Source organism: Oncorhynchus nerka, linkage group LG15 (assembly GCF_034236695.1).
Source record: "Oncorhynchus nerka isolate Pitt River linkage group LG15, Oner_Uvic_2.0, whole genome shotgun sequence".
NCBI lineage: Eukaryota > Metazoa > Chordata > Actinopteri > Salmoniformes > Salmonidae > Oncorhynchus > Oncorhynchus nerka.
Window position 1 is genome coordinate 48,099,004 of NC_088410.1, and position 27,991 is coordinate 48,126,994.

At 41.4% G+C, this 27,991-nt stretch overlaps 1 protein-coding gene across 1 annotated transcript in view; it reads right to left on the reverse strand.

Annotated features, from left to right (window-relative positions):
• The window catches only part of LOC115142832 (potassium voltage-gated channel subfamily KQT member 2-like), an 82,452-nt gene that overhangs the window by 12,027 nt on the left and 42,434 nt on the right, over positions 1 to 27,991 (reverse strand). Inside the window, exons 5-15 of the mRNA XM_065001650.1 lie at positions 25,267 to 25,392; positions 24,360 to 24,470; positions 24,033 to 24,128; positions 23,105 to 23,199; positions 15,512 to 15,583; positions 15,296 to 15,325; positions 9,266 to 9,525; positions 8,322 to 8,369; positions 2,495 to 2,512; positions 628 to 736; positions 188 to 319 (exon numbers count right to left, since the gene is read on the reverse strand). Coding sequence (XP_064857722.1) covers positions 188 to 319; positions 628 to 736; positions 2,495 to 2,512; positions 8,322 to 8,369; positions 9,266 to 9,525; positions 15,296 to 15,325; positions 15,512 to 15,583; positions 23,105 to 23,199; positions 24,033 to 24,128; positions 24,360 to 24,470; positions 25,267 to 25,392 — 1,097 coding nt within the window. The remainder of the gene's footprint in view (positions 1 to 187; positions 320 to 627; positions 737 to 2,494; positions 2,513 to 8,321; positions 8,370 to 9,265; positions 9,526 to 15,295; positions 15,326 to 15,511; positions 15,584 to 23,104; positions 23,200 to 24,032; positions 24,129 to 24,359; positions 24,471 to 25,266; positions 25,393 to 27,991) is intronic.

Below are 27,991 nucleotides of genomic sequence, written 5' to 3' on the forward strand. Positions count from 1 at the left end.
AGCTTGAGCAATTGTGATGTACTTTGAAGGTTGGTAGAATCTTTTCAAAATGATTCACAGTTACAATGGTTTCAAAAGGTGCTTCCACCAAGTATTACCCCTGCGGTGTGAAGACATACGCAATCAATACAGGTCTCAGAGTGAGATAGAGAATAAGAGAGAGAGAATAGGAGGGAGGGTATCTTGCCTGGACTGGAGATTTTTGATGCGGGCCAGCATGTCCAAGTGGCCGGCTGAATACTGCTCTATGACATCCATCACGTCGTACGGCCGCAGGCTCTCTTTGAACTTCCTCTTGGAGACCATGAACCTCATAATGCTGAGGAGAGAGACGTTTGCGATATGAACACAACCTCAATAGGATATTTTAATGGGACATTTCATCGATCATTATATTGGGTTGGGGACAACTATGTGGGCCATGAGATACCTCAATTCAACTTTTTACATGTCTGTATAACAGTGTAAACCGATTTTCCCAGATTGAGATTGGGATATTCTTATCAACCTCCTGCTCTTCAAACTTGAATATACCAGCGCTGGGTAAAATAAATCATACAGATAATGAGAGATAGAGATTGACCTGACCCAGACACACTCTGAAAGACAAAACTTGTCTTGGCTTACCAAATGGACCTGATAGTGACCTTGAGTCCGGGAGTTAGGTCCTGAGGGACAAACTCACAGTGGCAGCTCTTATTGTCGTCTGCTATGTCCTCTCCAGGGAGGCTGGCTTCTACGAAACACAACAAGCACACGAGAGCTCCGGTGTTAGCGTGTTCCTGTGGCATGGGGCGGATGGAAACACTGAACTGTCACCTGCACTCTCCCCTAACCTCGACTCATTCAGTCTTTAAGGATATCAGTCTGCATGGAACCAAGCGAAGGCACGGCTATTAACTTGCACAGCCCAGGGTTACAGTGTGGGATTGGGCGTCGAATCGAGGGCAGGTTAATGGCAGTGTCGGTTCATCTCATTGGCTGATGCAGGATAAGGAAAAGGAAAGAGGGGGGGAGGGGGGGGGGGGACATAGCGGTACCAGTTTCTGAGGTTAATGGCTTCACCTGACTACTGTGGCCCAAAAATATTAAATACGGAGGCGTGACGTGGCGTGCCGAAGCCAGTGTGCTCTTATCTTAAGCTACGCTAGCAGCTAGCGTCGTTGTGCATGACACTGAGACAGTCAGCAGACAGGCCACTGCAGTGGACCACAGCCTAGTCAATCTGCAGTTTGAGACACTTGAGTTCAAGGTGTAGGCCTATTCAGAGTGGGATACAGAGAAAGTTGTTACAGTATTTCCAACTTCCGAATGCCTATTATGGCAGAAGGGGGACTATGTGCCTATATGAGGTTCAATGCAGAGACATAACAGTACAAAACATGGATGTTCAATAAGCATCTATATACAAGCCATAGCAGGACAGCTAACTCCGCAATCAATATATCTAGCTATATCTTGAAAGTAAACTTAATAATGGAAACAGTGTAACACTGTAAACCGGTCCTACTCTATATAATTCATTATATTTGGCATAAAATATACTCCTTTCAAGATCAAACTTTTTTTATGTGTGGCTGAGTCACTGGATTTATTGTAAATTTGACTGGCAGGGGGAGCAGAGAAGGAGTTTGGATATTGGCTTGTGCAGTCACACATTTAACTTTCAATTATTGTAGAAGTTGCTTTTCTATTTTTGGGATCTAAAGGCCAGACTCAAGTTGGCAGCAATTTGCATCAGAGAAATAAGAGGTTCAGACTGGTGACAAGGCTGAGTAAATCTTTCCCTATATATTTCAATGTTGGTGTTGTATTCGAGATGGTAAGGATTTCTCCCTTTTCAAGACCATAATGGTTTATGGTGTGCAGGAGGCTTTGTTCATCTTTAGTTCTGTGTATCTAGTGTATGTAGTATGTGTATCCAGCATAATCAAGTATGTCTATGAGCTCAAGTATGTGAACTCTGAGCTCAAGAAATTTGAGGTAGATATCTGTATTGACATATAAAGAGCTTGAACTTGCCTGAAGGTGTCAATAATTTTGGGCCACAGCATTGACCTATCCCAGTTTCACTCCAACAGACAAAAACCTTGTGCGCCTAATGCCAAAATACAGAGCCGTGAAACTGCATCACTTCTTCCCCAACATGGCTTCCATTTTTAGGGGAGGGGGATCTAGTGTCACGGTTCTATAGTGCTGTGCTTAAAAGACCCTTAGTGGGCACCGAAGGCCAACTGACAGATCAGACAGCTTCCTTCATGCAGGTTAGAATGCAACAGCGGCAGCCATTTTGAGTTGAGTGCATGGCTTTCGGGCTGCTTGCTTGTAGTTGGAGTGGGCTATTATGAAAATGATGGGGCCCACCCATTACTGTGCTCATGGAATGGGTCTACAGTTGGGCATGCATTATATTGCTTCAATCATATAAACACTTGTTTTTATTCATTTTGATCTGGTGGCCATCCCCCAAGCAGACATGGGATTTTTTTCTTACTGATTAACCCCTCAATTGCTGCAAAGGAGGTGGAGAGGAGAAGGAAAAGACAATAAAATAAACCTGGTTAAATTGTGGGATGAAATCATAATACAATCACCAAAAACCAGGCTTATTAGGAAATTATATACAATATCATGATGTAAAGAACCCGAGGGCAGTGGTGATATTCAGTTGTCTCAGTGGGTATCTTGTCATGTATTACAGAATCTCTCTGAAGGTACAATGCAATATGGACAGCAGGGGTATTGGCCAGATCTGCATCGTGGGGTGATGAGTAAAAATGATGGGCATCAAATGTAGTTTAGGACAGTAATTAGTGGAATGGACTGAAGAAGAAAGGACTGCTGCAACAGGATTTAATAACCCCTTAAGAAATACGCAAAATCCATTATAATGCAAAACATAGGCGCTTACATTTCCTCATGATTAGGGCATTCACAGAAAGTGTTACCAAGATTTTCATACTAGTTGCAGTCACTGTTTCTAAAGCAAAATTGTGAAAAGGAATGTTGTCACAATGGTTATTTGACAGTGAAAACCCTACACTGTCATGCAGCAACCAGTGACAAAGCTGTGGAAATTTGCATCGGGATGTTAAAATAAGTTACCAAGCAAACTCAATTAAAATGTCACTCTGAAAACAAGGTTCCAAAGCTGTTTAAGCTAAGGCTTCATATGAACATGACCCAACTGATATAGTATCGTAATGAGGCTAAAGCAGCAACTCTGTAAAGCAGCCAACTCATTTAGAAGTATACACATTGGTATATTTGTCAGATTTGAATTCATTTCAATGCTCAGATATGACAAGATGTGATATATTGTACAATGGTCAAATAGTGCCAAATCAGTATATTCAAAAGCATTTCCCCAAAGGATGGATCAATCTAATGTCACATACTTGAACATATTATGTGCATAGTGTTACAACTATGAAACATATTTGTAGGTTTTGTGATAAATGATCAGTAGGTCTCTCACAACTGCACTTTGTAACATGTAAGTAAGCATGTCGGATCTTTTGTTTTCCAAAGGTGTGCAGTTGAGGATTCCTCCCAAGTCACAACTGGTTGCTGCATTAGAGTTACAGGCAGTGGAAATCAGTAAATGCAGCATCATAATGCCTTCATAAGACTGCCATAGAAGTGGCATAAGGCCTGCTACAGTATCCCATTACATGTAAGCCCAGATGGCATTATGAAGTGTCGAAACATACAATCAGATTCAAATGTCTCACAGTTCTCGCTTTGTAAGTGTTACGTCACTTTGCAAAATGGTAATGACATATCGTGACAGGCTTTATGTCATCATTTTGACACTATAATTTGTCATGATCGTGTTGTGTTATAGAGGCATCATGTCAGGCTAACTGAAATGTAACAGTTAACTTGAGTCCTATCAATTCTTTTTTTTTTTTTACTAGTCTGGGAATCCAAAATGAATTGCTGTTTTACCGAGTAATAATAATCATGACGTAACAGACATATCAACAGAGGTCAGTAACAGTCATTACTATAAACTGACAGATTGTTATGGCTTGTTACTGAGGTTGAGATGTTACCTTAACCATGCTACTAAATGATTGCTGTAATTTAGCCAAATAATTTTGCAACAGTCATCAGCTAATGGCATGAGACTGAAATCAATGAGAGACTGATAAGTGCACAACACTGATTACATGCACACTCGGTTTTTGGCACTAATTTAACTCCATATAATAACTTTAGAAAATTGTTTTAAGCATCATTTAGCATTATTTTGATCTGGTTGATCACCAGAACATATGTGAGAAATCGGATTTAGGCAGATTTCTCTCATTTCATGTTCAAATCCTCCCAGTGTCTAAAATGTATTGTGTAGCTCAATGGTTCCCAAACTTTTATAGTCCCATAACCCTTCAAACATTCAACCTCCAGCTGCATACAACCTCTAGCACCAAGGTCAGCGCACTCTTAAATGTTGTTTTATGCCATCATTGTAAGCCTGCCACACACACTATACGATACTTTTATTTAAACAGAAGAATGAGTGTGTTTTTATCACAACCCGGCTCGTGAGAAGTGACAAAGAGCTCTTATAGGACCAGGGCACAAATAAAGTAACTTTATTGAGCTACGCCAGGTATTCCCTAACCCCCCAGGGGTACATCAGGGGTACACCAAGTAAAAATGTGATTCACAATTCTTTTCTTTTTTTAAACAAAACTTTTTTTTTTAAGCATTTTTATTCACATTTTCAAACAGTCCATTTAGTCCATCTATACACGTGGGTGAGTTTTTTTCTCTCGCCTGAGTAGCCTTGTTTCACTGCCAAAAATAAAATTAAACCATCTAGTTTTCAGCCGAAATAACAACACAATGTCAAATACAGGTAGCCTAGTCAAATAATTAACATCCAATCAAATTAACTGTTACTGTCTCGCGGGAATACTTATTTTCCACCATAATTTGCAAATTAATTCATTAAAAATCCTACAATGTGATTTTCTGGATTTTTTTTCTCATTTTGTCTGTCATAGTTGAAGTGTACCTATGATGAAAATTACAGGCCTCTCTCATCTTTTTAAGTGGGAGAACTTGCACAATTGGTGGCTGACTAAATACTTTTTTGCCCCACTGTATGTTGTTAGCCCAGCTAGCATGGACACTGAAAGTTGTGAATCTGGTGCCACCGAAGAGCTACTGCCCCCTTACCCGGGAAAGCACCGAACAACTACATTGTTCTGGGGTTCACTTATATTCGAAGTAGAGCCTTTCCTCAGGCACAGTGTGTTATATGTGTAAAAGTACTATCTCACAACTCGATGAAACCTTCACTCTTGCACAGATATTTAGAAACAAAACATGCCAATTTGAAAAACGAAGCCACAGGAGTTTTTTGAGCGAGAATTAAGACAAATTTCGAGTAGTAAGACATGTATAAATCCAACAGATACCACTAATAAGAAGGGACTAGAAGCGTCTTATATGGTGAGCTACCGAGTGGAGGACACTGAGTGGAGGACACTGCTAGGACACTGTCACGACTTCCTCCGAAGTCGGTCCCTCTCCTTGTTCGGACGACGTTCGGAGGTCGATGTCACCGGTCTTCTAGCCATCGCCGATCCACCTTTCATTTTCCATTTGTTTTGTCTTGTCTTATCTTCCCACACACCTGGTTTCAATTCCATCAATTACAGGTTGTGCATTTAAACCTCTGTTTCCCCCCCCATGTCCTTGTCCGGTATTGTTTATTGTAGTGCTTGTGCACGTTATGTCTGGTGTGTGTCGGGTTTTGTACCCATTTATTGATTGTTCTGGTTTCCGGTGGGTTTTTATTATTAAACTGCACCGTTGGAAACACAGTTTTTGCTCTCCTGCGTCTGACTTCTCTGCCGCCAGTACGCACCCATTACAGACAGGCAAGCCCCATGCTATTGTGGAGGACTTAATTCTTCCTGCTACCGTGGATATGGCTGGGAAACTGCTGGGGCAAAAGGCCCCAAAAAACTATACAGACAATATCTTCATCAAACAACACTGTTTCACGATGCATCAGTGACATGGCAGGAGATGTTTTGAAACAATTACTGCTTTGCATATAAGCCAGTGAATTATATGCGTTACAGCTGGATGAGTCAACAGACTTGGCGGGCCTGGCACAGCTCCTGGTATATGTCCTTTATGTTTATGGGGGGTTAATTAAGGAAGACATCCTCTTCTGCAAACCATTGGAAACCAGGACAACAGGAGAGGATATTGGACAGCTTTGTGACATCAAATGGACTTTGGTGGTCAAGATGTGTTGGCATCTGTACTGATGGCGCAAAATATATGACAAGGAGACATAGTGGAGTGGTAACGTGCGTGCAAGCAGTTGCTTCCGATGCCACTTGGGTACACTGCAGCATCCGCCGAGAGGCTCTTGCTGCCAAGGGAATGCCTGACAGCTTGAAATAAGTTTGACACTACAGTGAAATGGTTAACTTTGTTAAAGCAAGGCCCCTAAACTCTTGTGTATTTTCTGCACTCTGCAATGATATGGGCAGCGACCATGTAATGCTTTTACAACATACAGAAGTGTGCTGGTTATCAAGGGGCAAAGTACTGACACGTTTTCTTTACTGACCATAACTTTCACTTGTCAGACCGCTTGCATGATGATGAGTTTCTCACACGACTGGCCTATCTGGGTGATATTTTGTCTTGCCTGAATGATCTGAATCTAGGATTACAGCGACTCTCCGCAACTATATTCAATGTGCGGGACAAAATTGAGGCTATGATTAAGAAGTTGGAGCTCTTCTCTGTCTGCACTAACAAGGACAACACACAGATGTTTACATAATTTTGTGTGCAAATGAGCTCAAGCTTACGGACAATGTCAAATGTGATATAGCGAAGCACCTGAGTGAGTTGGGTGCGCAATTACACAGGTACTTTCCTGAAACGGATGACACAAACAACTGGATTTGTTATCCCTTTCATGCCCTGCCTCCAGTTCACTTACCGATATCTGAACAAGAGATCCTCATCAAAATTGCAACAAGCTGTTCTGTGAAAATTTAATTTAATCAGAAGCCACTGCCAGATTTCTGGACAGGGCTGCACTCAGAGTATCCTGCCTTGGCAAATCGCGCTGTTAAGACACAGATGCCCTTTGCAACCACGTACCTATGTGAGAGTGGATTCTCGGCCCTCACTAGCATGAAAACTAAATACAGGCACAGACTGCGTGAAAAATGATTTTCACTCTCTCCAATACAACCCAACAATGCAAAGTTATGTGCATCCTTTCCAGCACAACCTTTTTATTAACCTGTGGTGAGTTATTCACAATTTTCAATTAACAAATAAGTTTTTTTATGTAAGATGGTTAAATAAAGAGCACAATTATTGATTATTATTTGTGCTCTGGTCCTATAAGAGCTCTTTGTCACTTCTCACGAGCCGGGTTGTGACAAAAACTCACACTCATTCTTATGTTTAATAAAGGTATCGTATAGTGTGTGTGTGGCAGGCTTACAAAGATGGCAAAAAACAACATTTGAGAGTGCGCTGGCCCTGGTGCTAGAGGAGGTACGCAGCTGGAGGTTGAATGTTTGAAGGGGTACGGGACAATAAAAACAGTTTGGGAACCACTGAGCTACACAATACATTTTAGACACTTTGGGAGAATTTGGACAGAAATAAAAAAAATACGTCTAAATCTGATTACTCACATGAGTTCTGGTGATTAGTATTGACAGTACATGGTTTATGATGATGTTATCATAATCAAAAACAAAGTAAATCAAACAGACAACAGGAAGGTGATGCCATTGCCAGCAAATAAAAATAGATGTTATCCTGTACTATATTCTAACGTCTTTACAGCTGCGGCAGGGTAGCCTAGTGGTTAGAGCGTTGGACTAGTAACCGAAAGGTTGCAAGTTCAAATCCCCGAGCTGTCGTTCTGCCCCTGAACAGGCAGTTAACCCACTGTTCCTAGGCCGTCATTGAAAATAAGAATTTGTTCTTAACTGACTTGCCTAGTAAAAAATTAAATTAAAAGTTTGCCAAACGGAACAAATAAAAAAAACGAATTCCAAACATGGGCTGGGTTCTCAGACACAGATCAAGCCTAATCCTGGACTGGAAGACACTTTAAAAATGGAGATTCTTCATTGAGCATGCTTTTTAGTCAGAGACTGGGCTTCTGTGTCTGGGAAATCAGCCCAAAATGCACAACAAACCAAAAACAAAACATGATAGCATATCTGTACATGAGGTAATAAATCCCTTTATATATTGCTTAACGGTGTGTTGATTGTGGATGTTGAAACAAGCATCTCTGTTTGCCTGACCTGGTGAGCTCTTCTGTCTGAATTCTTCATCCTGCATCTCAATCAGCACTTTAGCACACCGTCAAATAGAGAAACGAAAAGGAATCGATGAGGATTGCGTTTTGCCTAGCGTGCATCAAATGATTGTTTTCTGTCAACGTACAGAGAAAAACGCCATCGAGAGCAACAATTGGATGAACACAGACACATAAAACAGACCGGACATGTTTAACAGAACTGCCTCGTGTAGGGCAAACATATGCTGCCATGCTGTTTAATTCATGATTCATATCTATGCTTAATTAACAGTAACACTTAACCACTTTAAGACTTGAACATCTAAATACTTTAAGGGGTGGTGACAATGCTCATAATATACTACCACTAGGATTGTTATAAGACATGTAATGGGAACTCATGAGTTCGCCATGAAACTGTTTTATAGAGCTATATAGAGGACAGCCGTTATTACACTGTCATCATCAGTTCAAAGGTTTGTTATAACCTGCTATAGTCAGAGTAATGTAGCCAACCAAATCCTTATGACAGCATTAAGTGGCATTATGACCATTGTTATAACTGGTCTCTGTCACCTAACTTTAAAACGTCAACGACATCAGCAGAACACAATCACCACACTGTATGTCTTTCTCTAATTGTACTGTTCCAAGTCTGTTTCAAAGGAACCAAACAGAAAGGTAACAAAGATACCACAGATAATAGACAAAAAAAGTGTGACACCCGGGAAAGAACAGGGCCACAATGGATACAGCACATAACACAACATGCAATTTGAACTCTCACAGCACAGCACATCACACCACACAAACAAACTCATTTCCAAGACGGCCGCTTGGATGACATTGCAACACTAAAGCCACACAGAACAACACATCATTCAAAAGCTAGACGGAAACTCAACATATCAAGTACCACAGAAACACACTGTGTAAAGATACTCCTACCTTCCGAGTTTTGGCGCGAGGCGGCGCCCTTCATGCGGAAGGCTTGACGTGCCCGGCTGCGTTCTCCGAAACTCCAGCTCTTGGGCACTTTGTTGGGGCTGTCTTCATTGCTGTTGTCGGCGCTGGGGGACCTGTGAATGGGTTGGCCTTGGCCTTGACCCTGGCTGCCTTGTCCACTGGGGCCCTGGGGTGAACCTTTCCCTTTGGTCCCTGAGCTCCGGGGACTGGAGAAAACACGCTCCTTCAGGCTGACCTTCTGACTGGAGGGGTCAGGGGATCAAGAGACGTTGAGAGGAGATGTCATGTGATCGCCACTCAATCAATACGAGTCAGTGTTGTTCTGTGTATTCATGCAGATCTTTATTTACCAACTTGCAGTTATGGTAATCAGATGCTATTGATGTTGCCAAATGTAGTGGTTTACTAGCTGTACAATGTTTTGGTATTGCATTCATTCAGCCCCAACTGAATATTGTCGGAGTATCACAACAGACGCCTCACAAGTTACTCTAATTACTTGGCAGTAAGTAATCAGTTAAAATATGCTTTTCAATAAATCTCATTTTATAGGACTTGTCTAAAACACAAACACCTTACCCAGTCCTTTTCACACTCACAAGCTCAACATATTGGTGACCGTATGACTAAATCTCCTGAGTAAGTATGTGCACTACTTATGAGCATGGCCACGAGTTCATGAGAGGACAAGGTCAGAGCACAACATTGTGCCACGCTCATAAATAACGTTGTCATTGACGCCACGCCGTCATGCAGCATTAGTCAGAAATTTGATGGGTAAAAAAAAAGGGACTAGTGTCAGTAGGTAGCCCACAGGCTCTCTGTGTTGTTGTGTCCTTGTTTGTGTCCCAAATAGCACCCTATTCCCTATGTTGCGAATTTCGGGTGCCATTTGGGACACAATCCTTGAATGCAAAGAAGTTTGTTTGTTTATTTATTAGGATCCCCATTAGCTGTTGCTTATGCAGCAGCTAGTCTTCCTGGGGTCCACACAACATACAAAACATAACATAATACAAATCATTGATAGACAAAAACAGCTCAAGGACAGAGCTACATACAAATAAGACTAATACGTCTGAAACCTGTTTTCACTTTGTCATTATTTGTCATTACGGGGTATTGTGTGGAGATGAATGAGGAAAAAACAAACAATTTAATTCATTTTAGAATAAGGCTGTAACGTAACAAAATGTGGAAATAGTCAAGGGGTCTGAATACTTTCCGAATGCACTGTATGTGTATTAAAAGTAGTCAAAAGTTTAGCATTTGGTCCCACATTCCTTGCATCCAATGATGACATCAAGCTTGTGACTCTACAAACATGTTGGATGCATTTGCTGTTTGTTTTGGCTGTGTTTCAGATTACACTTCTACGTTAATGTGGATGCTACCATGGTAACGGATTGTCCTGAATGAGTTGTGAAAAATAATAATATTGAGTGAGAAACAGATTCCTCACAAGTCCTCAACTGGCAGCTTCATTAAATAGTGCCCCCAAAACACCAGTCTCAACATCAACAGTGAAGAGGCGACTCCGGGATGCTTTGTTGAAGCACCTGTGGCAGCGATTACAGCCTCAAGTCTTCTTGAGTATGGGAGTTTCTCCCATTCTTCTCTGCAGATCCTCTCAAACTCTGTCAGGTTGGATGGGGAGTGTCGCTGCACAGCTATTTTCAGGTCTCTCCAGAGATGTTAGATCAGGTTCAAGTCCAGGCTCTGGCTGGGCAACTCAAGGACATTCAGAGACTTGTCCCGAAGCCACTCCTGCATCGACTTGGCTGTGTTCTTAGGGTTGTTTTCCTGTTGGAAGGTGAACCTTTGCCACAATCTGGAGGTCCTGAGCACTCTGAAGCAGGTTTTCGTCAAGGATCTCTCTGTACTTTGACCCTGTTCATCATTTCCTCAAACCTGACTGTTCTCCCAGTCCCTGTCGCTGAAAAACATCCCCACAGCATGATGCTGCCACAACCATGCTTCTCCATAGGGATGGTGCCAGATTTCCTCCAGATGTGACGCTTGGTATTCAGGCCAAAGAGTTCAATCTTGGTTTCAGCTGACCAGAGAACCTTGTTTCTCATGGTCTGAGAGTCCTTTAGGTGCCTTATGGCAAACTACAAGCAGGCTTTCCTGTGCCTTATACTGAGGAGTGGCTTCCGTCTGGCCACTATACCATAAAGGCCTGATTGGTGAAGTGCTGCAAAGATGGTTGTCCTTCTGGAAGGTTCTCCCATCTCCTCAGAGGACCTCTGGAGCTCTGTCAGTGACCATCGGGTTTTTGGTCACCTCCCTGACCAAGGCCCTTCTCCCCCGATTGCTCAGTTTGGCCAGGCAGCCAGCTCTAGAAAGGGTCTTGGTGGTTCCAAACTTCTTCTATTTATGAATGATGGAGGCCACTGTGTTTTTGGGGATCTCCAATGCTGCAGAATTCTTTTGGTACCCTTCCCCAAATCTATGCCTTGACACAATCCCATCTCGGAGCTCTTCCTTCGACCTCATGGCTTGGGTTTTGCTCTGACATGCACAGTCAACTGTGGGACATTATATAGACAGGTGTGTGCAAGTTGTAGAAACATCAACCATGTTCAATGGAAACAGGATGCACCTGAGCTCAATTTCAAGTCTCGTAGCAAAGGGTCTGAAAACATATGCAAATAAGCTATTTCTGTTTTTTCTTTGCAATACATTTGCAAAAATGTCTAAACATGTTTTCGCTTTGTCATTATGGGGTATTGTGTGCAGATTGAGAAGGGCAAAAAAATATCAAATCAATTTTAGAATAGGATGTAATGTAAGAAAATGTGGTTAAAAGTTAAGGGGTGCACTGTATATACAAACAAGTTATTTAGGTCAGAGCGGGGGGAGTCGTGGGTCATGTGGTACTGTTTTATTTGTTTTTTAAAGCTCATTTTGCAGATTGTAAAATGAGATGGGAGTTCCATGTGACCATGTCTCTATATAAAAATCATTCAGAAAGTGTTCATACCCCTTGACTCATTCTACATTTTGTTGTGTTACAGCCTGAATTCCAAATAGATTAAATTGATAAAAAACATTCTCCCATCTACAAAAACATTTTTGCACATATATTGAAAATTAAACACAGAAATATCTCATTAACATAAGTATTCACACCCCTGAGTCAATACTTTGTAGAAGCACTTTTAGAAGTGATTACAGCTGTGAATCTTTCTGGGTACATTTCTAAGAGTTTTCCACACCTGGATTGTGAACATTCTTCAAGTTCTGTCAAAATGGTTGTTGATCATTGCTAGACAACCATTTTCAGGTCTTGCAATGGACATTTCAAAGTAGATTTAAGTCAAAACTGTAACACGGCCAACATTCTTCTTAAGTAACTCCAGTGTAGAGTTGGCCTTGTGTTTTAGGTCATTGTCCTGCTGAAAGGTCAATACATCTCCCATTGTCTGGAAAGCAGACTTCACCAGGTTTTCCTTTAGGAATTTGCCTGTGCTTGGCTCTATTACGTTTCTATTCATCCTGAAAAATGTGCCTGTCCTTAACGATTACAAGCATACCGATAACATGATTAAGCAACCACTATGCTTGGAAATATGAGTGGTACTCAGTAATGTGTTGTATTGGATTTGTTGCAAACATAACACTTTGTATTCATGACAAAAAGTTTCCTTCCTCTCCTGTATCTTTGTAGTGACTCTGTGTATTGATACGCCATCCAAAGTGTACAGTTGTGGCCAAAAGTTGAGAATGACACAAATATACATTTTCACAAAGTCTGCTGCCTCAGTTTGTATGATGGACATTTGCATATACTCCAGAATGTTATAACGAGTGATCAGATGAATTGCAATTAATTGCAAAGTCCCTCTTTGCCATGCAAACGAACTGAATCCCCAAAAAACATTTCCATTGCATTTCAGCCCTGCCACAAAAGGACCAGCTGATATCATGTCAGTGATTCTCTTGTTAACACAGGTGTGAGTGTTGACGAGGACAGGCTGGAGATCACTCTGTCATACTGATTGAGTTCGAATAACAGACTGGAAGCTTCAAAAGGAGGGTGGTGCTTGGAATCACTGTTCTTCCTCCGTCAAGCAAGGAAACGTGCCGTCATCATTGCTTTGCACAAAAAGGGGGCTTCACAGACAAGGATATTGCTGCCAGTAAGATTGCACCTAAATCAACCATTTATCAGATCATCAAGAACTTCAAGGAGAGCGGTTCAACTGTTGAGAAGAAGGCTTCAGGTCGCCCAAGAAAGTGCCAGGACTGTCTCCTAAAGTCGATTCAGCTGCGGCATCGGGGCACCACCAGTACAGAGCTTGCTCAAGAATGGCAGCAGGCAGGTGTGAGTGCATCTGCATGCACAGTGAGGCAAAGACTTTTGGAGGATGGCCTGGTGTCAAGAAGGGTAGCAAAGAAGCCACTTCTCTCCAGGAAAAACATCAGGGACAGACTGATATTCTGCAAAAGGTACTGGGATTGGACTTCTGAGGACTGGGGTAAAGTCATTTTCTCTGATGAATCCCCTTTCCGATTGTTTGGGGCATCCGGAAAAAAGCTTGTCCGGAGAAGTGTGTCATGCCAACAGTAAAGCATCCTGAGACCATTCGTGTGTGGGGTTGCTTCTCAGTCAAGGGAGTGTGCTCACTCACAATTTTGCCTAAGAACACCGCCATGAATAAAGATTGGTACCAACACATCCTCTGAGAGCAACTTCTCCCAACCATCCAGGAACGGTTTGGTGACGAACAATGCCTTTTCCAGCATTATGGAGCATCTTGCTATAAGGCAAAAGTGAAACTAAAAGTGATAACTAAGTGGCCCAGACCTTAATCCCATTGAGAACTTGTGGTCAATCCTCAAGAGGCGGGTGGACAAACAAAAACCCACAAATTAAGACAAACTCCAAACATTGATTATGCAAGAATGGGCTGCCATCAGTCAGGGCGGATTGCAGAGGTCTTGAAAAAGAAGGGTCAACACTGCAAATATTGACTCTTTACATCAACCTCATGAAATTGTCAATAAAAGCCTTTGACACTTATGAAATGCTTATAATTATACTTCAGTATTCCATAGTAACATCTGACAAAAATATCTAAAGACACTGAAGCAGAAAACTTTGTGGGAATTAATATTTGTGTCATTCTCAAAACATTTGGCCACGACTGTAATTAATAACTTCACCATGCTCAAAGGGATATTCAATGTCCGCTTTTTAAATTTTTACTACCAAGAAGTGCCCTTCTTTGCGAGGCATTGGAAAACCTCCCTGGTCTTTGAGGTTGAATCTGTGTTTGAAATTCACTGCTCGACTGAGGGACCTCACCGATAATTGTTTGTGTGGGGTACAGAGATGCGATAGTCATTCAAAAATCATGTTAATCACTATTATCGCACACAGCGTGAGTCAGTGCAACTTATTATGTGACTTGTTAAGCACATTTTTACTCCTGAACTTATTTAGGCTTGCCAAAACAAGGGTGTTGAATACTTATTGACTCAAGACATTTCAGCTTTACATTTTTATTCATTTGTTAACATTTTTATTCATTTGTTAATTTTGAAAAACATAATTCCACTTTGACATTATGGGGTAATGTGTGTGACAAAAAAAACGAATTTGAATCCATTTTCAATTCAAGCTGTAACACAACAAAATGTGGAAAAAGTCAAGAGGTGTGAACGCACTGTAACATTGTGCGTTGCGTTAAACCCACTAAGTACAGTGAAGGGCAAGGTGTGCTGTTCTATTCTGGGCCAGCTGACGCTTTCTTATGTTATTCTTTGCTGCACCTGACCATATATAACCGTGAAATAGTCCATATGTGATCAACTAGAAACAGTAGGACTTGTTTGGTCGAGTGTTGGTCACCTTAGTGACATGGCTGGTACTCTCAACGTTGGTGACTGTTTTGAACAGTCTTCAGGTTCAGTGTCGACTTTGGAACTGACCAAAAATTTGGGTTGGAGATGAGTGAAATAGATTATTTTGACCTCGTTGTAAAATTATGTTTTGATACTGACCTTGGGGAGGACTCCGGTTGGGGTTCCTTCCTGTTTGGTCAGGAAACACAAAACACACACACACACACACACACACACACACACACACACACAGAGTACATTATATTGTCAATAATCTGTCAAATCTGATATAGTAGTATTGATGCTATATTTTTTTATAGATATAGTAGCACACTATATTTTCCATGAATGATGAATTCAGATTTTGTTTCTGACCTGAATGACAGTCCCGACTTGCTCTTCAGATTTCTTAGTAGATCCAGTTGATTTAGTGGCGGGATCAGTCTACTTATAAATAAAAGACAAAAGATGTGTTGGTGTTACAAGGAAGAAGAGAAAAACATACCCCAGCACAGCTTTACTGCATATAGAATGGCTTGGTTTTGTTTCAAATGTTCTATATGAATGTATATTATTCCCGATGCAATCACTGCCATTTATGGGTAGTAGGCCATTTATGGGTAGTAGGTAGTAGATTTCAATTTTACTTGATTTCAAATGCCTCCTTACCAAGAGCTTGAATTCTGTGAGGATGTTTTCAATTCCCCTGTAACCAGAACTACTTCATAATTTTTTGGGAATGCAGATAAGAGAATGTGACACAGTAACAAACAACTGCAATTACTATCCCATTCATTAATCGTCCAAAGTTTTGGAAAAGATACTTGTCTTACGTAATATAATGTTTCATTAAACTTCACTGTAGTCATACAGCCTTTGAATTCAATTTGACACCCCAACTTTCAAAGTAGCCTGTTGTTCTTTATGAGACAGGCACATTCATTTATCGAAGACTTGCAGTACCTATCCAATGGAAACCTTTCTCTGCAGATGAGATAAAAAGTACCCAGTCCTTCGGCTTTGGGCCCACTATGCGACAATCAGATATGGCCCAGTTGCAGGCCCGTTTGCCTTTTCCCCTTCAGCAATCAATCAATACTCAAGCTCAAGTTAGCCATCTATACACCTGGCATAGAACATTCACATTAACAAAGACTAATCACTACCAATACACTTAGACAAGCCTGTGACATCACACAGGGGACCAAATAGTCACAAACTAACTAAAATTATGAACCAGAATTCATTAAATTGGAAAACATCACAATAAATCCATTATTTATTTATTCAGGTCTAAAGAAACATTATGATATGAATAACAATTTATTTTATAAGAACAGAATATGAGTTGGTCTACTGTATGTTATCTGGCAATGCTCAATGCCATAGGCTTGTTCATTTAGCTGAAAAGATATGCTTATAAGTCCTGTGCCATTATTTAAAATCTGCTTATTTCTCCAACGCTCAGTTGTCCTGAGTCTGCACAACACTGCCAGGACCTAGAATCAAGGGAGACATTCAAGTTTTTTAATCCTATATCGCTTGACACATTCATGAAAATAGTAATGGCCTCTAAACCTTCAAGCTGCATACTGGACCCTATTCCAACAAAACTACTGAAAGAGCGGCTTCCTGTGCTTGGCCCTACTATGTTGAACATAATAAATGGTTCCCTATCCACCGGATGTGTACCAAACTCACTAAAAGTGGCAGTAATAAAGCCTCTCTTGAAAAAGCCAAAACTTCACCCAGAAAATGAAAAATTATCGAATCTCCCTTTCCTCTCAAAAACCTTTGAAAAGCTGTTGCACAGCAACTCACTGCCTATCTGAAGACAAACAATTTATACGAAAAGCTTCAGTCTGGTTTTAGACCCCATCATAGCACTGAGACTGCACTCGTGAAGGTGGTAAATTACCTTTTAATAGAGTCAGACCAAGGTTCTGCATCTGTCCTCATGCTCCTAGACCTTAATGCTGCTTTTGACACCACATTCTTTTGGAGAGATTGGAAACCCTAATTGGTCTCCAAGGACAAGTTCTGGCCTGGTTTAGATCTTATCTGTCGGAAAGATATCAGTTTGTCTCTGTAGATGGTTTGTCCTCTGACAAATCAACTGTATGTTTCAGTGTTCCTCAAGGCTCCGTTTTAGGACCACTATTGTTTTCACCATATATTTTAACATAATGTTAACATTCATTCCTATGCGGATGATACACAGCTGTACATTTCAATGAAGTATGGTGAAGCCCCAAAATTGCCCTTTCTGGAAGCCTGTGTTTCTGACATAAGGAAGTGGATGGCGGCAAATATTTTACTTTTAAACTCAGACAAAACAGAGATGTTAGTTCTACGTCCCAAGAAAAAAGAGAACTTCTGTTGGATCTGACAATTAATCTCGATGGTTGTACTGTCGTCTCAAATAAAACTGTGAAGGACCTCGGAATTCCTGATCTCTCTTTTGACGAACATATCAAGACTATTTCAAGGACAGCTTTATTCCCATCTTCTTAACATTGCAAAAAAATCTGAAAAGTTCTGTCCAAAAATGATGCAGATAAATTAATCCATGCTTTTGTCACTTCTAGAATAGACTACTGGAATTCTCTGTTTTCTGGCTACCCGGATAAAGCAGTAAATCAACTTCAGTTAGCTCTAAACGCGGCTGCTAGAATCTTGACAAGAACCAAAAAATTTGATCATATTGCTCCAGTGCTAGCCTCGACACTGCCTTCCTGTTAAGGCAAGGGCTGATTTCAAAGTATTACTGCTAACCTACAAAACATTACATGGGCTTGCTGCTACCCATCTCTCCGATTTGGCCCAGGGGTGTGAAGGTAAACAGAAAGGCACTGGAGTGACGAACCACCCTTGCTGTCTCCGCCTGACCGCTTCCCCTCTCTCCACCGGGATTCTCTGCCTCTAACCCTATTACGGGGGCTGAGTCACTGGTGCTCTTCCATCCCATCCCTAGGAGGGGTGCATCACTTGAGTGGGTTGAATCACTGACGTGATCTTCCTGTCCGGGTTTGGCGCCCCCCTCAGGTTCATGCCGTGGGGGAAATCTTTGTGGGCTATACCCTGCCTTATATCAGGGTAAGTTGGTGTTTGAAGATATCCCTCTGGTGGTGTGGGGGCGTGTCATTAAGCAAAGTGGGTGGGGTTATATACTGCCTGGTTGGCCCTGTCCAGGGGTTTTGTCGGACAGGGCCACAGTGTCTCCTGACCCCTCCTGTCTCAGCCTCCAGTATTTATGCTGCAATAGTTTGTGTCGGGGGGCTAGGGTCAGTCTTATATCTGGAGTATTTCTCCTGTCTTATCCGGTATCCTGTGTGAATTTAAGTATGCTCCCTCTAATTCTCTCTCCCTCCCGGAGGACCTGAGCCCTGGGACCATGCCCCAGGACTACCTGGCCTGATGACTCCTTGCTGCCCCTAGTCCACCTGGTCGTGTTGTTGCTCCAGTTTCAACTGTTCTGCCTGCGGCTATGGAACCCTGACCTGTTCACCGGACATGCTACCTTGTCCCGAACCTGCTGTTATCGACTCTCTCTCTACGGCACCTATTATTATTTGACCCTGCTGGTCATCTATGAACGATTGAACATCTTGGCCATGCACTGTTATAATCTCAACCCGGCACAGCCAGAAAAGGACTGGACACTACTCAGACTCTTGTTCCTCTCTAGGTTTCTTCCTATGTTTCTGCCTTTCTAGGGAGTTTTTCTTAGCCACCGTGCTTCTACATCTGAATTGCTTGTTGTTTGGGGTTTTAAGCTGGGTTTTTGTAGAGCACTTTGTGACATTGGCTGATGTAAAAAGGGCTTTATAAATACATTTGATTGATTTGATTAATGTATATTAAAAACAATATAACTGAACTTAGCTGAATCAAATAGAAAGGATATTATTCCCATTCTGGAGCATGTGCGCATATGAAGTGTTTATGTTGACCATAAAAGTGACCATTTGAAACAGGTCCTAGATGCTAGTGCGTATGGCCCATCATTATTTTCTTATCAAACAATAACCCATAATGACAAAGCAAAAACAGGCTAATTTATTTATTTAAAATAAAAAACTGAAATATCACATTTACATAAGTATTCAGACCCTTTACTTTGTTGAAGCACCTTTGGCAGCGATTCCAGAATCGAGTCTTCGTGGCTATGACGCTACAAGCTTGGCCCACCTGTATTTGGGGAGTTTCCTTCCATTCTTCACTGCAGATCCTCTCAAGCTCTGTCAGGTTGGATGGGGAGCATTGCTGTACAGCTATTTTCAGGTCTCTCCAGAGATGTTGGATTAGGTTTAAGCCCAGGCTCAGGCTGGGCCACTCAAGGACAATCAGAAACTTGTCCTGAAGCCACTCCTGTGTTGTCTTGGCTGTGTGCGTAGGGTCGTTGTCCTGTTGGAAGGTGAACCTTCCCCCACAGTCTGAGGTCCTGAGCGCTCTGGAGCAGGATTTCATCAAGGATCACTGTACTTTCCTACATTCATCTTTGCCTCGATTCTGACTATTCTCCCAGTCCCTGCCGCTGAAAAACATCCCCACAGCATGATACTGCCACCACAATGCTTCATAGTAGGGATGGTGCCAGGTTTCCTCCAAAAGTGATGCTTGGCATTCAGGCCAAAGAGTTTTATCTTGGTTTCATCAGACCAGATAACCTTGTTTCTCATGGTCTGAGAGTCTTTAGGTGCCTTATGGCAAACTCCAAGTGGGCTGTCATGTGCCTTTTACTGAGGAGTGGCTTCTGTCTGGCCACTCTACCATAATGGCCCGATTGGTGGAGTGCTGCAGAGATGTTTGTCCTTCTAGACGCTTCTCTCATATCCACAGAGGAACTATAGAGCTCTGTCAGTGACCATCAAGTTTTGGTCACCTCCCTCACAAAGGCCCTTCTCCCCCGATTGCTCGGTTTGGCCATGCGGCCAGCTCTAGGAAGAGTCTTGGTGGTTCAAAGCTTCTTCCATTTAAGAATGATTGAGGCCACTTTGTTCTTGGGGACCTTCAATGCTGTAGAAGCTCTATGGATAATTCCTTCGACTTCATGGCTTGGTTTTTGCTCTGACATGACCTGACAACTGTGGGACCTTATTTAGATAGGTGTGTACCTTTCCAAATCATGTCCAATCAATTGAATTTACCACAGGTGGACTCCAGTCACGTTGTAGAAACATCTGAAGGATGATCAATGGAAACAGGATGCACCTGAGCTCAATTTCGAGTCTCATAGCAAATGGTCTGAATACTCATGTAAATAAGGTATCCGTTATTTTAAAAAAAATACAAATTCAAAAACCTGTTTTCGCTTTGTCATTTTCCGTTATTTAAAAAAAAATACAAATTCAAAAACCTTGTCATTTTTCCGTTATTTAAAAAAAAATACAAATTCAAAAACCTGTTTTCGCTTTGTCATTTTGAGGTATTGTGTGTACATTGCTGAGGAAAATGTTTTATTTAATCAATTTTAGAATACGGCTGCAACATAGAGTGGCAGAAGTCAAGGGGTCTGAATACTTTCCCGAAGGCACTTTATATCTACATACAGTTGAAGTCGGAAGTTTACATACACTTAGGTTGGAGTCATTAAAAATCGGTTGTGAAGAAATTTGTGAACAAACTATAGTTTTGGCAAGTCGGTTAGGACATCTACTTTGTGCATTTTTCCAACAATTGTTTACAGACAGATTATTTCACTGTATCACAATTCCAGTGGGTCAGAAGTTTACATACACTAAGTTGACTATGCTTTTAAACAGCTTGGAAAATTCCAGAAAATGATGTCATGGCATTAGAAGCTTCTGATAGGCTAATTGACATAATTTGAGTCAATTGGAGGTGTACCTGTGGATGTATTTCAAGGCCTACCTTCAAACGCAGTGCCTCTTTGCTTGACATCATGGGAAAATCAAAAGAAATCAGCCAAGACCTCAGAAAAAGAATTGTAGACCTCCACAAGTCTGGTTCATCCTTGGGAGCAATTTCCAAATGCCTGAAGGTACCATGTTCATCTGTACAAACAATAGTACACAAGTATAAACACCATGGGACTACACAGCCTTCATACTGCTCAGGGAAGAGACGCGTTCTGTCTCCTAGAGATGAACGTACTTGGTGCGAAAAGTGCAAATCAATCCCAGAACAACAGCAAAGGACCTTGTGAAGATGCTGAAGGAAACAGGTACAAAAGTATGTATATCCACAGTAAAACGAGTCCTATATCGACATAACCTGAAAGGCAGCTCAGCAAGGAAGAAGCCACTGCTCCAAAACTGCCATAAAAAAAAGCCAGACTACGGTTTGCAACTGCACAACTGCACATACTTTTTGGAGAAATGTCCTCTGGTCTGATGAAACAAGAATACAACTGTTTGGCCATAATGACCATCATTATGTCTGGAGGAAAAAGAGGGAGGCCGAAGAACACCATCCCAACCGTGAAGCAGTTGTGGGGGTGCTTTGATGCAGGAGGGACTGGTGCACTTCACAAAATAGATGGCATCATGATGAGGGAAAATTATGTGCATATATTGAAGCAACATCTCAAGACATCAGTCAGGAAGTTAAAGCTTCGTCACAAATGGGTCTTCCAAATGGACAGTGACCCCAAGCATACTTCCAAAGTTGTGACAAAATGGCTTAAGGTCAACAAAGTCAAGGTATTGGAGTGGCCATCACAAAGCCCTGACCTCATTCCTATAGAAAATGTGTGGGCAGAACTGAAAAGCGTGTGCGAGCAATGAAGCCTACAAACCTGACTCAGTTACACCAGCTCTGTCAGGAGGAATAGGCCAAAATTGACCCAATTTATTGTGGGAAGCTTGTGGGAGGCTACCCAAAACGTTTGACCCAAGTTAAACAATTTAATGGCAATGCTACCAAATACTAATTGAGTGTATGTAAACCACTGACCCAGTGGGAATGTGATAAAAGAAATAAAAGCTGAAATACATTATTCTCTACTGTTATTCTGACATTTTATATTCTTAAAATAAAGTGGTGATCCTAACTGACCTAAGACAGGGAATGTTTAATCGGATTAAATGTCAGGAATTGTGAAAAACTGAGTTTAAATTTATTTGGCTAAGGTGAAAACTTCTCACTTCAACTGTATCTACCTCAATTACCTCATGCCTCTGCACATCGACTCGGTACTGGTACCCTGTGCATATAGCCAAGTTATCATTGTGTATTTATTCTTTGTTATTATTTCTCTTATTTATTTATCTGAATTGTTATGAAGGGCCCTCAAGTAAGCATTTCACTGATAGTCTACACCTGAAGCATGTGACAAATAAAATGTGACAAATAAAGTGTTCTATGGATTTGCTCCAAACATAGTATTCAGGACAAAATGTAATTTCTTTGCCTAATTCTTTGCAGTATTACTTTAGTGCCTTACTGCAAACAGGACGCATGTTTTGTAATATTTGTTATTCTGTACAGGCTTCCTTCTTTTCACTCTGTCATACATGTTAGTATTGTGGAGTAACTACAATGTTGTTTATATATTCTCAGTTATCTTCTATCACATAAATTCAGGCTGTAACAACAAAATATGGAAAAAGTCAAGGGGTTAAATACTTTCTGAAGGCACTGTATTTCTATAATAATGATAATAATAATAATAATAATAATAATAATAATGTCATGCTTTAGAAATTAATTCACATGGTCCTTTATGGTTGAGCTGATAGCGCACGGTTGTTGTGAGTTACCTCGGATAAAAGCTGCTAAATGGAATTTATTATTATAAATGAGGTAAATGTCTATTGGCTTGGACTAGGAATCCATCAGCCCCTTAGCCCCTACGCAGATCCTGATTGGACGGCTTCATTAACCTTCAGTTTGAGGGGGAAAAAGCAGTGGGCAAAGGTTAAAGCTGGGATCGATCCTGGACACTAGAGAGGTGCAGACAGGCCCAATGTAAATATTGCCGCTGATTTGCTATATGATCAATACCTGTACATCGGCACGGACACGGTGCGCTCGTAATAATCCCACGTCGACTCCAGGTCTGGCCGGGTGAGATTGGTGGCGTAGAAGCGCCACGCGGCCTGAAGGGGGAGAGAGAAAGAGACAGAGAGAGAGAGAGAGAGATGAAATAGAGAAGGATAGAGAGATGGATGAATAATACATGGAAGAGATAGAGACAAATAGAGAGAGTGAGGGAATGGGAGTAAGACAAATAGAACGCGAGCGAGAGAGAGCAGGTCATGGTTTTGAAGGGTAGGTAATGAATACAGCGGTTTCTTTATGTTCACTTTGCTGCTATCTATCTCGGTGCTCTGATAGTGCTTTGAAATGAACGAGATCATTCAAATCTTTACGTGTTACAGTATTACCTTTTTTTGGAAGGAAAACTATTTCACTAGTATTCACTAGTATTAATTAGTATTAATGAATTACAGGTCGTATTTCATAGAAATCTGGAAACGCTGGACAGTTACTTTAAGGTAGCGAGGTGTGACAACCACATAAAGCAGCTATCAGCAAAGTCAGTGCTAGAAAATACAAGGCATGAGTGTCAGTGCAAGAAAGGCAAGGGTGTTAGGTTTTTGTCAAAAAAATTTTTTTTAAAGAATACTGCCCAAAAATGAATTATAGAAGTTGACTAAGAGGTGGGTCCAGGATCCAAGGACTAGAGTACCAGGCATTGTGACAAGGTGTGTGCCACATGGGACTTTTTGCGACATATAAACAAGTGAGCATGGTAACATCATGTACAATGCGTCTTGAAAAGTGGACCCTGAAACCGTTATTTTCAGCTCTTGTAGATCAAAGAGTATATTGTGAAATTTCCAGTAATGGTCTAAGGTACTCCACCAGGATACCAACACTCTAAATGTTGTTGTTTTTTTAGAGTGGGTAAGCGCCCTGCTTTGTTCACCTGAATAAGCCCTGCCGCAGGATTCCGACGCTTCTCAAAGTGTTTTTGTCGATGTTGCTCCTGGACCTTCAAGGCAAAGCCGGAGCCCAAGATCCCCTTAAAGATACAGAGAAACCATTAGTCACAACAACAAGCCTTTGGAAAACATTATCGATTCACAATTAAAATTGCCAAGTCCAGTGAGTTACTTCAGAGTAACACTTGACTATCAAATTGCAGATGCTTCAGGCACTCATTCTGAGTTTCCTATAAGCACTTCCTTGCATTCAGTGCACATTAATAAGTTAGCTCAGCCATTTCTTCACAAATCAATAGTCTTTAACTTACTGCTGGAAGTGCAAAGAAAGACACTCCAATCAAGGTGAAGGTTGCGGCCAGAAGACGCCCGTTCCACGTTATGGGAAACTTGTCTCCATACCCAATGGTAGTCAGGGTGATCTGAGAAGGCAATCGGCAGACATCTTGAATGACATCTTTTATCAATATTCAAAGTGTTTCTTCATCTGGGCTCCCGAGTGTCACAGCGGTCTAAGACACTGCATCTCAGTGCAAGAGGCGTCACTACAGTCCCTGGTTTGAATCCAGGCTGTGATTGGGAGTCCCATAGGGCGGCACACAATTGGCCCAGCATTGTCTGGGTTTGGCCGTCATTGTAAATAAGAATTTGTTCTAAACTGACTTGCCTAGTTTAATAAAAAAATAGCTATTAAATGTATTTCACTTTCATGGTAATTGTGGAAGTGTGACACAAGTGGGTTAAATACCACCGGCATGTTAAGTCCCAAAGTTGAATCACACTAGTATCCTTTAGATTTCACACAAATACTGGGTGTTTTATGAGGACCTATAGAAATGTTCCTATTAAGAAATGCTGGGTTGTGGGGACATGATGAAATTCTTCTGTCAAGCACTGGGTATTTTTATGGGGACATGCAAATATTTGGCTTTAAACAAGTGTTGAATGTTTTGTGGAGACCCGCAGAAATGATCTTATAAAAATGAGCGCTGAGTGTTTTGTGGGACCTGCTGACAATCTCCTGTCCAGCCACTGAGTGTTTTGTGGGACCTGCTGACAATCTCCTGTCCAGCCACTGAGTGTTTTGTGGGACCTGCTGACAATCTCCTGTCCAGCCACTGAGTGTTTTTTGGGGGGACATGCTAGCATTGTCCTATTAACAACTGCTGAGCGTGGTTTGTGAGGACCGGTGAAACAAGGCTTAGAGTGATGACTTACCAGGCCCCACCACAGCGCGTCTGCGTAGGTCTCAAACTGGTCGTTGTCCTCTTTCTCGGCCAGATAAACCAGGAAGGACGCCAGGATGAGGCAGAGGAAGCCAATGTACCACGCTGTGATCAGCTCCTGCAAAAACGTCAAGGTGTCAGGAAGGACTAAACAATATACTGTAGCTCCTTCATTTAGTTCAGGGACAGAGTATCGAAGCAATAATACTTATGAGCAAGGAAAACCTTGCTTTATCAAATCAATATATGCCAGGTATCGCGTATTTACGTTATGACCAGAGTACCAAAGCAATATTAACTTAACCTTTTACACTCGTGGAAATCGGCCTATATGGAGAGGGCCGAATTTAAACGTTTCTAAAAGAAGGACTATTAAGGGATGATGCGAATTTTCGCAGCTTTTCGCAGCTTTTTGTTAAAAATCGCGCAACATTTCAAAGTCCTGCTACTCATGCCAGGAATATAGTATATGCATATGATAAGTATGTGTGTATAGAAAACACTCTGAAGTCTCTAAAACTGGTTAAATCGTGTCTGTGGCTATAACAGAACGTGTTAGGAGTAAAAATCCCTGGGAAAACTGTTCACCAAAAACACAAAAAAAATATTCATCCGCCAGTCAATGTTTTGTCTAAGGCGATAGAAAATAGATGAGGCTCCGTTTACAATGCCTACAGCTTCCACACGATGTCGCCAGTACTGGCATTTCATGGCTGGTTTGTCCTTGGTGAGATGACGTATAGGCGCACCGGAGGAAGTTATGAAAGTGAAAACATGGACGATGATTTCAAGACTTGCTGCTATCGAATACAGATCGCCCCGTGATCAATTTGATAGATTATTAACGTTTATTAATACCTAAAGTTGGTTTAGAAAAGTAGTTTGAAGTGATTTGTAAAAGTTTATAGGCAACTTTTTTCATTTTAAAAAGTGACGTTGCGTCTTGTAAAGGTGAATTTTCCTGGATCAGACCGGCCTTCATAAAATGACATTTTGGGTATACAATGACGGATTTCATCGGGAAAAAGACCCAATTGTGATGTTTATGGGACATATAGGAGTGCCAACAAAGAAGCTCGTCAAAGGTAATGAATGTGTTATATTTTATTTCTGCGTTTTGTGTAGCGCCGGCTACCGCAAAATCTTTTGTTTAGGTCTCGTTCAGGTATTTCGGGGGGTGCATGCTATCAGATAATAGCTTCTCATGCTTTCGCCGAAAAGCATTTTACAAATCTGACATGTTGGCTAGATTCACGACGAGTGTAGCTTTAATTGAGTATCTTGCATGTGTGTTTTAATGAAAGTTTGAGTTTTATCGAGTACTATAGGTGGCGCTCTGAAATTTCCGCTGACAGGTTAAAAGCACAAGCATTCTGCATGTCATCCTTGTAACTGCGGATCAAACATAGCGATCATAAATGTTGATACTGTACATCACATGAGCTTTTAAATAAGGAAAAGTGACGTGCACATTTGGACTAACGGGGGCGTGTGGTTTGTTTGTATAGTATTTATTATAATCCTCAACGTGTCATCTTTCAGAACACATTGATTTACAGCATTTCCCTCACAACAGCAAAATGTGTAGAAGTTGCCTAATCAGTGGCAGGAATGGAGGCACTGTACAGCCACTGCATTGCAATTTAGGCACTTATCAGTGACAAAATCTGACATTTTCAACCCTTTATGGGATGACACTGGCTGTGAGTGGAAAGGGATACAAAGTAAAAATAAATTTAAAAAATGGTTGTATGGAACAAGAGGATGGGAGTGTGGTTACATTGGATTTATAAATGAATGAAATTGCCAGAGGAGTCATACACTAAGAATGAGTTCCTATAGTCTAAATGGACAGTTCAACATCTCCAAGTGTTCCCAACACCAGTCCCAAATGTGTATGAAAGTATTTATTGCACACCGTATCATGTCCCAAAACAATTGATGTAACTAAGACATGTTATCACGGTTATATTCACCTACGTGATCAAATATTGAGAGAACAGAATGCCACAGCTACATGGGGTTATACACTGAGTGCACAAAACATTAGGAACACCTGTTCTTTCCATGACAGACTGACCAGGTGAAAGCTATGATCCCTTTTTTGGTGTCACCTGTTAAATCCACTACAATCAGTGTAGGTGAAGGGCAGGAGACAGGTTAAAAGAAGGATTTTTAATCCTCAAGACAATTGAGACATGGATTGTGTATGTGTGCCATTCAGAGGACAACATTTTGAAGTGCCTTTGAACGGGGTATGGTAGTAGGTGCCAGGAACGCCGGTTTGAGTCTCAAGAACTGCAACACTGCTGGGTTTTTCCACACTCAACAGTTTCCCGTGTGTGTCAAGAATGGTCAACCACCCAAAGGACATCCAGCCAACTAGACACATGTATGGGAAGCATTGGAGTCAACATGGGCCAGCATCCATGTGGAATGCTTTCTACACCTCGTAGTCCATGCCCCGACAAATTGAGTCTTTTCTGAGGCCAAAAGGGGGTGCAACTCAATATTAGGAAGGTGTTCCTAATGTTTTGTGCACTCAGTGTACACGGTATAGTAAACACTATTAGTGCATTGATTAATCAATATAAGAACAACCTGATGTAATAGGTTTGACCTACAACTCACATACACAGAGGGACCATGTCCTTCAATAAAACGGTCAACCCAAAGAATGAGGTTTAGGAGTAAATACCTCCTTTAGTGAAGTTCCT